This window comes from Lepidothrix coronata, unplaced genomic scaffold (assembly GCF_001604755.1).
Source record: "Lepidothrix coronata isolate B3197 unplaced genomic scaffold, Lepidothrix_coronata-1.0 Scaffold198, whole genome shotgun sequence".
NCBI lineage: Eukaryota > Metazoa > Chordata > Aves > Passeriformes > Pipridae > Lepidothrix > Lepidothrix coronata.
Genome location: NW_016690378.1, coordinates 1,399,939 through 1,413,233, shown reverse-complemented (window position 1 = coordinate 1,413,233; position 13,295 = coordinate 1,399,939). Strand labels below are relative to the sequence as shown.

At 47.3% G+C, this 13,295-nt stretch overlaps 1 protein-coding gene and 1 long non-coding RNA gene across 8 annotated transcripts in view; one reads left to right on the top strand and one right to left on the bottom strand.

The window, feature by feature from the left end:
• The window catches only part of VPS13D (vacuolar protein sorting 13 homolog D), a 93,200-nt gene extending 86,512 nt beyond the window's left edge, over window positions 1–6,688 (top strand). For all 6 annotated transcript variants that reach the window (XM_017831973.1, XM_017831972.1, XM_017831971.1 and 3 more), the window contains 3 exons: window positions 1,714–1,845; window positions 5,340–5,580; window positions 6,487–6,688. In XM_017831973.1, the coding sequence (XP_017687462.1) occupies window positions 1,714–1,845; window positions 5,340–5,580; window positions 6,487–6,618 (505 nt within the window). In that variant the 3' untranslated portion in view covers window positions 6,619–6,688. The remainder of the gene's footprint in view (window positions 1–1,713; window positions 1,846–5,339; window positions 5,581–6,486) is intronic.
• Window positions 6,689–7,348: 660 nt separating this feature from the next.
• On the bottom strand, window positions 7,349–12,882 carry LOC108505714. Of its 2 annotated transcripts, XR_001877583.1 has the most exons (5): window positions 12,855–12,882; window positions 10,709–10,820; window positions 9,148–9,314; window positions 8,525–8,759; window positions 7,349–7,992 (listed from the first exon to the last, which is right to left on the bottom strand). It is a non-coding gene; the product is annotated as an uncharacterized LOC108505714 (long non-coding RNA). The 2 variants fall into 2 exon arrangements; XR_001877582.1 differs by lacking the exon at window positions 7,349–7,992 and having other exon boundaries at window positions 8,416–8,759.
• Window positions 12,883–13,295: the final 413 nt, after the last annotated feature.

The following is a 13,295-nucleotide window of genomic DNA, read 5'->3' as shown; positions in this document are numbered from 1 at the left end:
AACCCACTGTGGTGCCCAGTACCTTTGTAGTACTGGTACTTCCTCCCTGACCTGCTTTAAGCCAGGTATTAGAAAATAGTGTTCACAGTTGTTCTAGTTCCTATGGGATTAAAAGGCCCTATTTTATTCCCACTTTTGGGGCAGTCTTGCTTGCAGTGCTTCAGATCCCTCCTCAAGGTACCACAGAACACAGAGAAGGTGGCATAGGTCAATGTTTATCTGAAGGATGGTTCATGTAAAACCCACTGCACAGTGCTGCTCCTCACTCCCACGGGGCTGCTTATCCAACCTTCCTGAAAGCAGGATGGGAAATGTCTCAGCAAAATGTTACTGACTGGCCAATAGTTCATTAAAACCCACCTTATGCTGCAGACACTCCTTAGACTTGTCAGTAGAAGCTGTGGGTGGCATAGAGAGGTTTAACAGCTGATGGAGGCTTCTTGGATCAGTGATATTTTGCCCTTTTCCTGCTTTGAGAAGTTAAGAAGTTGGACAAGCAGCAAGATGTGAATTACACTGGTTGGAATTCTTTAATTTCTTTGGAACTTTGCCTCAACATTTTCCAATTCATGGAGGCAAACACATACTTTGGTTTACTGATTTGTAAGAGTTTTAATAGGTAAAAACAGGCAGGTGTTTGTTCATTTCTGGTGTAAGTTCAGAAAGACAACAGTGCTGTACCTGTACAGGTGAATCCTGCTCATATCCAAGAAACCCAAGGGGCAGGAGAGGTGTATCTAAGAAGTCTAAGGAGCAGAAGGCAAATGCTCTGTGTGCTGATGCTGGGCAGCTTCAAAAGCAAAAGTGATGGTCTGTGGGACTTTGCCCAGGTCTCTGGATCAGAAAGGCTGGAGGCAGTTCCTCGTGCAGGGTCTTTACAAAGAGTCAGGATAGGAAGCAGAGAGCACTAATCCAAAATGGTGCATTTGGCTGGGAAATCAGTAACAGCAGTAGCCTGGAAGAGGGATGAAATAGCAGGGAGCAGCCCCAGAGTGATGCTGCTGGGAAGGGACAGGGCTCGGCAGCCTGTAACACAATTCTTGAGGGGCAGGGCGTTCCAGGAGCTTGAAGGAATTCAGAGTATTATTTTTTAACAAAATACTGCTCAGGGAGGAACCAAGCCTGCAGTGCTGTGGCCAATACTGACCTCTGATGTCTGTCAGCCCTCAAGTGTGTGCCTTTATTATTGCCATTTTTTAATAGACACTCAGAAAGGTAAAGTGTGTTAAACCCTGCTATGGAGATGGTAATTAATGAGGATTTTTTCTTTTGTCTTAATTTAACTGCACTTTCCTGTTTCCACAGCCCTTCAGTTTGCAGTCTACTGGCACTGTCCATCAGTGTGAGCTCTCTCTAGGTTGATATACTTCTATTTTCTGTAGAGCACTGAGAAGAAACAGTCAAATCAGTAAAGCTCTGCTGATAAATAGATCCCAAGTCTGCAGACAGTAGACTCAGTTTAGGTTGCTTCTTCCTATTAATTTAGCCACTGCCCTGTAGCCACTGCAGACACTTCTTGGAGATGGAGAACCACCCAGTGCCACGTCTTCCAGAGCAGGTCTTACAGGATCCATGTGCTTTGTCTGTGAAGACCTTGGATTTTTGAAGGCTTTGTCACACCTCGTATTTCAAAATAAGCAGAGCTGTGTGTGCTGACAGGTGTCAGTGGGAGGCAAAGGGCTGCCCCAGGTCACCTCTGTGTCTCTCGTGCAGGACGCAGGCGGAGCGAGTGCGGAAGCCGCGGTGCTGCCGGGGGCCCCAGGGGCTCCTGCCCCGCTACCTGGAGAGCCAAGCAGAGGGACAGGAGCAGCTCTTCAAGCTGACAGACAACATCCAGGATGAGTTGTGAGTACTGACTGACACAGCCATTTAAACTGCTCTGTTTGTACTGTCGTGTCTGTGGGGAACAGGGGCTAAAACTGCTTCACGCACACAGACACACGCTGGGTTTTGGGTCTCTCACCACAAGGTCATTGAGGGGCTGGAGTGTTCCCAGAGAAGGGAACAGAGCTGGGAAGGATCTGGAGCTGGGGGGACTCAGCCTGGAGAAAAGGAGGCTCAGGGGAACCTTCTTGCTCTCTGCAACTCCCTGACAGGAGGGGGGATCTGGGGGGGGTCAGGCTCTGCTCCCAGGGAACAAGAGACAGGATGAGAGGAAATGGCCTCAAGCTGTGCCAGGGGAGGTTTAGATTGGATATTGGGAAAATTTCTTCATGGAAATGGTTGTTAAGCACTAGGGCAGTGGTGGAGACCCTATCCCTGGAGGGACTTAAAAGAAGTAGATGTGGCACTTGGGAACATGGATTAGTGTGGCCTTGGCAGTGCTGGGGGAACAGCTGGACTCAATGATCTTAGAGGGCTTTTCCAACCTTCATGATTCCATGATTGTACAGGAGAGGTCAGTTTGTTGGATGGGGGTCTGAAGGCAGCATTCATCCCTTACTGGTCTCCACCACAGTTACTGCTCAGCTGGGTCAGTGGGGAGTGTCAGACACTGTTCTGTCTCCCATCAAGGTTTGTGCCAAGGCAAAGGGGCAGAACTGCTGATGGTGGAGCTGCAGAGGGAGGTGCCAGTTCAGCAGGGTCCCTCAGTGTCCCCAGTGTCCCTGGGCAGGTCTGAAGCCATGGGACACTCCAGGTTCTGTGAGGAAGAGTTTGCAGTCTGCCACTTGCTCGTGGCCCTGTGAGTTTACACTTGGTTTATCCTGTTCCCATCCCATTCCAGGGTCTTTGTGCCTGGCTGGCTCTCGGGCAGGGGGAATGGAAAGAGCAATTTGTGACCAACAAAGATCCATAGCAGAGCAGTGGGCTTTGTCATCGAGTCCCACTGTTCATTCACTGTGACTCTTGCCATCAGGAACATCATTCAGCAGGAACACAGTGTTTCTTGTCATGGAAAATAAGTACAAAATTATGCCTCTGACTTTTATCCTAGTATCATAATCAGAAACACATTTAAAGACCTGATTATTTGCATATTTTCCTTCAGAGTTAAATCCATAAAAGGGGGTTTAATACCTTGCTCTACTGTTCTAACTAAATGTTTCCACATTTTTTTCCAGTTAGGCTCGCTGTTTCACTTCTGGAAAATATTGTGTAATTACTTCCTGATGTTGTTAAAAACCCCACAAATTCTCCAGAGATCTGGTTGCTTCTACTTTGTTCTACTGGATCATGTTTCATTTAATTTTTCATTTTATTAATTTGCGATATTTTTAATAGTGTAGATAGGTTTAAAAAATTTAAAAGTTGTATCTTTCAGTAGTATCTGAAAAGTTTAAAAATACCTGTTTTGAGAAGTAGACACTGAGAAGAAAGTAACAGTTGGCAAGAGCAGAGGGGTAATGATGCATGACTCAAACTCAGAACAAAATGTAGAGCTTGAACTACAAATTAGCTAATGTTTCTGGGCTTCTCCATTAAATCACTGACCTCTGTTTCCATTCCTCACAATATATACATGACACCAGTAAAAGTCTTGTTGGGAAAGTAGATACATCATCTGTTGTTCTTATGGAGCAGACACAACCCTGCAGTCCCACTGCCCAGGTGCTTCCCCTGGACTCTGGAGGAGCTGCTGGTGCCCAGTTGCTCCCCGTGGATGTCCCCGTGTCCCCGGTGGCACCGTGACCCCGTCGGATCCGGGCTCTCTGGGAAACCCTGTGGTGTTTGATGTGCCTGGCCAGGCTGTTCCCCTGCAGCTGTAGTGCTGCTCCGGGTCTAAATTAAGTTTTCTGTGACACTCCATAAAAAATGTCACTCTCCATCCTATTTAACTAATTTCAAAGGCAGAACCTTCCCCTGAAGTGTTTGAACTCTGGTAGAAAACTGCGGGGCAGCTGCTGGTTTCCGGGCCTCTGTTAATGTTGTCTTTCACCTGGGCTCCTTTGAGCTGAAATTCCCTGGTTTTTTCCCAGTTTGTTTTACTTAAAGGAACACTGTTCATTTATCCTATCCTGGAGCTTTGCCCAAGGGTAGAGCTGGCAAAGCTCTAACAGGCCCTCTGTAATTAGGCTGGTTGTCAGCACTGAGATGACGGTGTGGGCTGGAATTGGTGGGGGCACCTTTCTCAGTGTGAGGGGAGTGAGGAGGGAGAGGCAAGTTCAGTGCAGAACAATGTCTTTGAGAGGACTGGGAATACAAAATTGCTGGAGCTACCCTTTCATACCACAAAAAGAAACCATGACCTGACCTCTTGCCACATTTTTGGCTACTAACATTCCATTTATAGCTATGGGTTTATTTGGCTACAGCTCAGAGTGGTTTGTGCACAGTGTTACTTAAATGGCAGAGCCAGGGGTGGGTTTGGAGATGAGAGGCTTCTCTGCCACCAAAAACACTGAGTAGTGACAAACTGCCTGGGTTTCCAAGGCAGCGGAGTGTTTTGCAGGATGTCTGAGGACAGCAGCACTCAGGTTTGGATAAGCAGTGGTTCAGAAGGCAGGGATTGGGAACCTGCCTGACAGCAGGAGAATCCTCCTTTTGCAGTGCTTCAACCCTGGGGCTGTTGGCAGAGCTTTATTACTCTATTTAGCACTCCATTATTCTATCCAGTTATTATTTCAAATTCAAGTTGCTGAATTTTTCAGCATTTAAAAACCCCACTAATGAGGCTCATTTCAGTAGTAAATCAGAAGTGGGGGAGAAGCATTTGTGTGTGCAACATCCATTGCACTTTTGCATCTCTTATGGTTATTTTTTTACACCCCAGCCTTTTCAGCCATCATAACTCTCAATATTCCTGACTCACTCTTCTCTCCCTCTTCCTATTCATCACTCAGCCTAATCTCCCTGGGGAAACCTGTTTGCTGCTTAACCTCTCACCCCGTGTTAAACAGCTAATTTCTCTTTTCTGCTACTGATCCCAGCAGCAGGTTCAGCTTATTTTGTGTTTTGAAGGGGGACCAGGGAAGCACAGGAGGGTTACAGTGTGGACAAGGATAATGCTCCCATCATAAATGTCTGCACACCTTTCACGTAGCAGCTCTGGAACTGAAGTTGGTTGCAATTAAGCTTCAGCATTAGGACTTGCAAGGAAATTACTCTTCCTAAACCTTGTCAAAGGACATTTTTATCTGCCCCTGTAATGCCCAAAGCTGGCTGCCAGGCATTTAGCACTAATATTTGATTTACAGCATGATCTTTTTATAACTAGGGGAGAGGGTCCTTCGTCAGCTCCACCTTTAAACTGCCTAAATTAAACACAGATGAGTCGTACATGTTACACTGCTACATCTTCTGACACGCTCCTGGAGGTCACTCAAAACAGGTGAAGACATGGGTTAGTTTGCTAGTTTTAGCTCCAAGCTAATAATTTTTGTTTTTTCCCTTTGGTGCAGCTTCATAGCAGTGGAGAACATCGACAGCTACTGTGTGCTGATCTCCTCCAAGGCCGTGTACTTCCTCAAGAGCGGGGACTACACGGACCGCGATGCCATCTTCCTGGAGGTCAGGTATGATGACCTGTACCACTGCCTGGTGTCCAAGGACCACGGCAACGTCTACATCCAGCTCACCAAGAAGGCTGTGAACACGAGCAGCGGGGTGGCCATGCCAGGCCCCTCCCAGCAGAGACCTATGGTGAGCTCCTGGCACCTCCTTCCCCTCGTGTGCCCCAAGGGTTTGCTCTGTCAGCACTGGAACAGCTGTGTGAGGTTTCAGTGAGTGGGGAGTTCAAAGAATCAGAATATCCTGAGCTGGAAGGGACCCACCAGGATCATCCAGTCCAACTCCTGGCCCTGCCCAGGACACCCCAACAATCCCACCCTGTCCCTGAGAGCATTGTCCAAACGCTCCTTGAGCTCTGGCACCACTGCCCTGGGGAGCCTGTTCAGTGCCCAGCCACCCTGTTCAGTGCCCAGCCACCTTCTCCTAATATTCAACTTCAGGCACTCCCTAAACTCCTGAGAAAGCTAAAGAAAGGCAAACCCTAAAATATTCCTTCAGGCAGAAAAGTAACAGGAAGAAACATGTGTTTACCTATGAAAGACTTTTAACTTTACCACATCAATGGAACTTGGGTACTTTGCTGGCTTTTTACTCATCTCCTACTTGTAGTGTTTTTTCACTGTGAGGTCTCTAAGACTGGAAACAGTGTTTATGTCAAGCTTATAAAAGTTAATCAAGGCTTTCTCTTCTAAAGCCCATTACAGGGCTTTTTGTGCCATTACAGTAGTTGCTCAGGGGCTGTTTTACAGGCCCAGTTACAAGCTCACCCCTGACCCAAGGCAGTTTACATTCCAAACAGAGCAGCCAGATAAAAGGTAGGAGGGGAAGCAAAGGAAACAACCTCAGATATGTAAGATGTTCCTGCTCTCACCCTCGAGTACCTGTCTGTGTGCACCTGGTGCTCCACTTGCTTCTTCTTCCTCAGCCTCAGCACTGAGCAGGGATCTCCACTGACACCTTTCTGTTCCTCACTTCAAACCTAAAATCTCTTCTGCTTTAGCTGATGGCAGGAAACAAAAATCCCCTTTCTTTCTGCAGGTGAAAGTGAAATCAGAAGCCCTGGCAGTAAAGCTGTCTCAAGAAATCAACTATGCAAAGAGCCTTTACTATGAGCAGCAGCTGATGCTGAGACTCAGTGAAAATCAAGAACAACTCGAGCTGGACTCTTGAAAACCCACTTCCTCACTGCCAGAGTGACCTGCAAGCACCAGGCTGGAGCCAGAACTGAGAAGGAAAAAAATATAATTTTAGTATTTAGTGAAAACAGGAGAGGTGGCTTTTCTTTTTCAAGCTTTGGGTCTGGGAGAAGCCCTGTATTTTGCTAACATGTATATATGTACAAGTGTCCATGTAAATACGAGCGGGCAGGCGGGTGTTGGTATAAATACAAGTCTGTTTACTGTGTAAAGAAATTAAAGGAGCTCTACTGAGTCGTACTGCACTACCTGACACGAGCCCTCCTCTCTCTCTGTCTTTTTTTTTCCCTTGAGAAAACTGCTGTTCAAAGTGCAGGAAAGTAGATAAACATTTAAAACATAAAATTAAAATTAAGAGTTAATTTCAGCTATTGGAGCACAGGTGGCCTTGGTTTGGAGCTTTAACACTGTGAGAAGGGTGCATTGGTTGGGGTACTTTAATGGGATTTTTGTTGGGGTTTTTTCTCCTAACTCACTAGTACAGGTGAGAGCACAGAGACCTAGTGTTCCACTGAAATGTCAGCCTCTATTTTTTAAACAAAAATTGCATTTTGGTGAATATTACAGTGAGGACTAACTAATTCAGTTTTGCATTCACAGTCTGCACCTCAAGGCTCCTTCTTCTGACTTGTTTCTAGAACAGTTGAAGGGAGGAGCCTTGGAAATGGAATCTCTAAGTTCAGGTTTTCCCCTCTCTCAGATGCAGGGAGGGTTTGGAGCTGGAGGGAGTAGTGCCTGGAAGGGGGTGGGGAGAGGAAATCACCAGCTTGTTTGACTTCACAACAACATCTTCAAAAGTAAAGTTTTAAAATAATAAAAATAACATGTTTTTTCCAACGTTGTACATCAAATCAATATTTGTCTCATTAACCATAACCACGCTGAAGATGAGGAATGAGTGTCCTTAAACCCACAGGAACTGGAGCCCTCAGTGTCCAGTGGAGGTGCCAGGTTTTGGGGGGAAGATACAACTTCCCTGTAATGCTGAGTAACCTAAATTTTAAGGTAAACCTTTAGTTATTCGGTAAACCTTTGAGTTGCAGCTTTAAAAGATTAACTTGAAAGTAAAGTCCTTTCATAAAGGCACATGGAGTATTTTGGTACTGAAGGTTAGAATGAAACCAGTTGTGAACTCGTGTTAAATACCTGCCTGCTGGAGGTGGGGAAGGAGAACAAGGAGCAGTTCTGTGCCGTGCTGAGCATTTACAGGGATGGAGACTTGGGGTCTGTAACCATTTTATGCAGAGATGATGTGCAAACAGCAGAGCAGTGGTTGAACAGTCACCCTTGGAGTGCCCTGAACTCAGGGAGCCACAGTGGACAATGGATCTCATTTGTGTAAAAAAACCTGTTCCAAGTGTAACAAAGAGTAGGTGAAATAACAGCTCAGCAGGGGCAGGAAGGAAGAACCATCTCTAAGTGGGAAAGAGGTGCCTCACACACAACATGGAAGTGACACGTGTGACATGTGGGTGGTGGCAGCTCCTCTCTTTATCTTCCTTTTCCGCTGCTCCCCTTCCCTTTCCTGTCCTCCCCAGTTCTCTCCTCCCCTTTATTTTCCTGTCACATCCATTTCTTTCCCTTTCCTGTCCTCCCTTTCCCTTCCTTTTCCCATCCTTTCCTATCTTTCCTGCCCTTTGTTGTCCTTCCCTCCCTTTTCCTGTCCTCTTTATTCCCCCTTCCTCCACTTTATTATCCTCTCCTCCCCTTCCCTCTCCTCCTGTCCTCTCTCCCTGCACACCGTGGTCAATCCCCTGCTCCTGCCAAGGTGTACAAATCCAGGGAAATGTCACCACTGTCATTGCTGGAGCCTCCCCTGCCCCCTCCCCAGTGACTGACTGTGCAGTCAGGTCTGATTCCCCTGCCCAGAGATAACTTACCTGTGCACGTGCTGCCTCTGCAGGAAGGGAATGTCATCACTTCCTAAAGTCACAGAAGAAACCGGAAAAAAAGGAAACTCAGTGACTTTTAGACACTTTGCACAAGCCAGGGGTGAAGTTCTCCGTGTCCCTCTGCATCTCACTGGGGGCTGTTCCCAGTGAAATACCCCTTCCACTGACATCATTCCTGGATCATGGACAGTTGTGGTTCCAACACCTCCATGGTGAGGTGTTCCTGCCTGGAGATGAGCACAGGGCAAATGTGAACATCCTCCTCCTCTGCTCCTGAGCAGACTCCCAGTAAATCACTGTGATGATGCATCCCAGCAGCTCCAGTCCCCAGGGCTGTTTTCCAGAGCAGTGCAGTGCTTACATTTTTGTGGGGAGAAGCTTAAGTGGCTAAATGGGCCACATCTCAAACCCAAGAAACAGTCATACATTTCCCAGTGACAAGGACTTTTGGATCTATTTGGGGTCTATTTGCTCATTCCTTGGACTTGCAGGATGCTTTAACATTTATCTATTTTCAGTAAAATACCTTAAGGTCTTAGCCCAACTATATATATATATATATTTTTTTTTTTTTTTTTACTTCTTTTTCTAAAACACAGCTTAGTACCAACCTGCTTCCTACAGTGCAGAGCCCACTCAGCTGACAACTCCTCCAGGCCCTTGCTCTGTTTTTTCTCCTCAGAGGAACCTGCCTCAATCTGCTGGTCACAGTGAATTCACCTGTGGTACTTGGCTCTGAAAAAGCAGGTTTCAGTGACACTCTTCAGCTTGCAGGCTGCTGCACAGATATTTGGGGAAGAAAAAAAAAAAAAAAAGCAAACTTAAAACACGTAATTAAGTCAACAGTTGCTCAAAGTCCACTTACACAACTTTTCTTCTAACAAAGAATAACAGTTCATGTCTGTGCTTCTATACTACTTTTTTAATATATACACACACACCCCAAATATACATTTAAAGTTCTCTTGAAAAGCAAAGGCTGTATTCCAAACTCCTCTATTCCTAAAGGCAGAGTTGTTACAAAGAAGGAACTTATTTTTCTGGAAAAAAAAATAAAATAAAATAATGTGCCCAGAGCTTCAGATTCCAGTACTGCTGTAGCATTCCAGCTGACAGCACACTCTGACTCCACATTATGATCCTTAATTTTATCAAATGCAGGGCTGGGACAAACCACTTCCACCTCCCCACTCCTGTTACTGGTTTGACTTTCTTGCAGCCCATTTCTTACAGCTACTGGTCTGACAGCTTTGAAAAAGGGCTCAGGGCAGCACAAACCCACCTGCCTGAGAAGATATTGAGAGGACACCAAGCAGTTTGACTGAACCAAAGACTTCTCGTGGTTCTCCAGCAGCAGATTTTCTGGACTGGGAGAACATGAGGCAACCCCAGCAGCAGGTGGGCACTGGGACCAGCCCTGCATGTCCCTCACAGGCAGGAGAGGGCAGAATCCTACAAGGATTCCTGCCAGAAAGAAAAGGTTACTGATTAACCAGTGACAAACACCGGGGAAAAAATAGTCGGGTGTTTTGTTTTTTTTTTCTGGTGTTTTGCTCAGTAGAACCACAGCACATCCTGGGCCAGAAATACAAATATCAGGGAGCAAACTGCAGCTCCATGGGAGCAGCAGCTGCTTTGGGTCAGCTCTGCTCAGGGCCTGGGGACGCTTGTGCTGCCTCAGAGCATCAGGCTCCAGTGTCACCCGGGGTCTGCTGGTTGTGGTTTGGGTTTATTTTTGTTTTATTCCCTGCATCTGACACTCCAGTGCCTGCCCCTGGGCCCAGCACAACGTGTTCTCCTGGTGGGTAAAAACAACCTTGTACCTCGGGCCTGCTCTGGGCTGACTCAAAAGCACTGAAAGGCCACGAGAGAAGTAAACAGCTTCCATGTGCATTTACATTTTGCATAAATGGCCGGGTCACCCAAAGGACAAGGGCTGCTACGGGAGCTGCAGAACAATGGTTTCTGAAAATGCCAGCAAAAAAAAAAAAAAAAAAAAACCCAAAAAAAAAAAAAAAAAAACAAAAAAAAAAAAAAAAAAAAAGTCCCCTGCACGCTGCAGCTGGAGAGGAATTGTAACAAATAAAAGAGAAATCCATCATACCAGCCATCCCTCAGCCCTCCAGACACCGCAAAAGCAAACATTTTCTCTGCCCTGGGAGGGTGACTCACCATTCCTGAGCTCTGCTGCTCCAAGGCCCTTGGCAAACAACCCACAACCAGCAGAACAAACCACCGGGTATCAAAATAATGATGTAGCAAAAAACATGCGTCTGCGTGGAGGCTTGGAGGGAAGAAAAAAAAAAATCAAATAACTCTTTAAAATGACCCACCATTCACAGGCCCAGACTCTCCCCCAGCCTGCTCTTGGGAAGGTCAGACCCCTGACACAGCAGCTCCAGTACCAGGAGCACCACCAGGGATCTTCCCCCTCTGCCAAGGTGCAGTTCTAGGCCCTTCCATTCATCCTTTTTTCAGGATTTATTTTAAGCTCAAAGTATGGAGGAAACAGTACTGGAGATGAACATCCCAGAAACGTGAAATTCTATTCAGCACTACCTTCTGTGCCAGGACACATCTGTATTTGTGGTGTAACAGCACTTGCACTAAGAGGCTTCAAAGGATTATAGAGACAGCACAAACTCATTCCATTCTCTCAGTGGTCACTCTCTGATCTTGCAGCACGACACCAGTTACTACTTGTACATTTTGCTTCACTGACTAATCCCAACTGCTCATCCTGCCCATAAAAAAAAAAAAAATATTTTAAACCAAACCAGTATCCACCTGGAGAAACCCTCTGCTACTGATAAAACCTTGAGAGCAAAAATAAACAGCTGCCAAGGTCATAATCACACTGAGATCACAGCAGAGCTGACATTTATAAGCAGGTTTAAGAGGCAACTCCCCCACCTTGAGCTTCCCGATTTCAAACACTAAAAATCCACATGACACAAACAACTTCACCCACCTTTCTTTCTTTTCATAGATACCTTTCTGCCCTCTCCTTTGAGCACACACCAGAGGAATCAACATGCACAAGAACATGTATTTGTGCACCACCCAGAACGCATCCCAGGCCACCCAGGAACTCCCACAGCAGTCCAGGTGCACTCAGAGTCTCAGAGACAAGCACCCATTGCCAAAGCAGAGCTCCCAGGCCTGTTTGAGCACCAGCCACCAGTGACAGGCACCTCAGCACTGCTCACGTGCCTCAGCCTTAGCTCTACATTCACCCCAGGATCATCCTGTTCCTGCAGGATCGATTTGCTGCAGGTTCCCATGGAATTCTGAAATAACCCCCACACTGCACAAGAATCCATGTTCACACCTTGCCCACTGTGCCAGTGCCTCACCACCCTCATTGTGAAGTATTTCTTCCTCATATCTGGTCTAAGACTACTCTCCCTTACTTAGAAACCATTGTGGCTTCTCCTGCTGCACCAGGCCCTGCTAAAAACCTTGTTGCACACACAGACAACCCACTGATGCTCTCGGGGGGGTGGAACTGCACTGCTGTGGGGAGAGAGGAGGTTTCACTGCATCTTTCACACACCAATATTGAACCATGAGCCACTTCTGACAGAAAACACAGCACTGACTGATGATGGACACAGTCCCGGTGCCTGTGTATCCACAGAAAGCACATCCACACCTTTTCCAGGGTGTGCTCAGCAGTGATCCCTCACATCCACACCTGTCCCAGGTTGTGCTCAGAAAGGATCCCTTGCATCCACACCTTTCCCAGGGGATGCCCAGCAATGATCCCTCACATCCACACCTTTTCCAGGTTGTGCTCAGCAATGATCCCTCGCATCCACACCTTTCCCAGGGGATGCCCAGCAATGACCCTTCCCGTTCCCTGCTCTGCCCAGCCAGCAGGAAGGAACAGGTTCCCACCACCAGCAAGACCCGGAGCGAGCAGGGAGGAGGCATTTCTGGAGGGCTGGCTCCTGTTCAGCGGGGAAATGTTTCCCTTGGCTTGCTGGAGTCGCCGGGACCGCGCTCGGTGCGGGGCCGGAGGAGCCAGATTTCCATCCCCCCTCCCATTACTCTTTTTGATTGGCACTTTAATGAGGGCGCCGGGGGTCGACCCCCTGCCAGGGGGCCGGTTCATGCCCCGTTTATCTCACAGTCCATGTAAGACTAAAATAACACGCCAGGCTGAGTTTCACTGGCTTGTGATCCCACAGCCCACCGTGATGGATTGAGTGACTGCAGCAAGTTGGCAGCTAAAGTGTGTTGTAACAGTATCTTTCTGTCAGCGCAACACAATGGATTTGCTGATTCCCGGGCTTTTCCCAGTGTTCACCGTTACCATCGGCTCACGGGTCTCCAAACTTCATTTTCCAGGGGGCTGCGAAGTGCTAATAAATAACACACCGAAGGTTACGCCGAGCTTTCCTTCCCCTCGGCTGCCGGCAGAGGAGGGGTTCGGTGCCAGCTTCGCTGCACACACACAGCAGCCAGAAACCCACTTGCTCTGCCAGAAAGGAGGGAAGGGGCAGCTCTTCTGCTCTTCTGCAGGGCCAACACCAGACTTTTCGCCGTGAGAACAATCCAGCACCAGGGGTTGCTACCTAAAGCAGTTCCCTCCACAAGAGCTGTTGGGTGATTTGGGGCTGGACTTCGCAGGCTGCGGAGTCAGGACTAAGAAGCCACAGTCCTTGTTATCATCTTACTTGTTTGCACGGTTTAGGACCACCAAAATAATGCATAAGTGCACCAGAATATCCAGGAATCCCGTGCAAGGTATGGA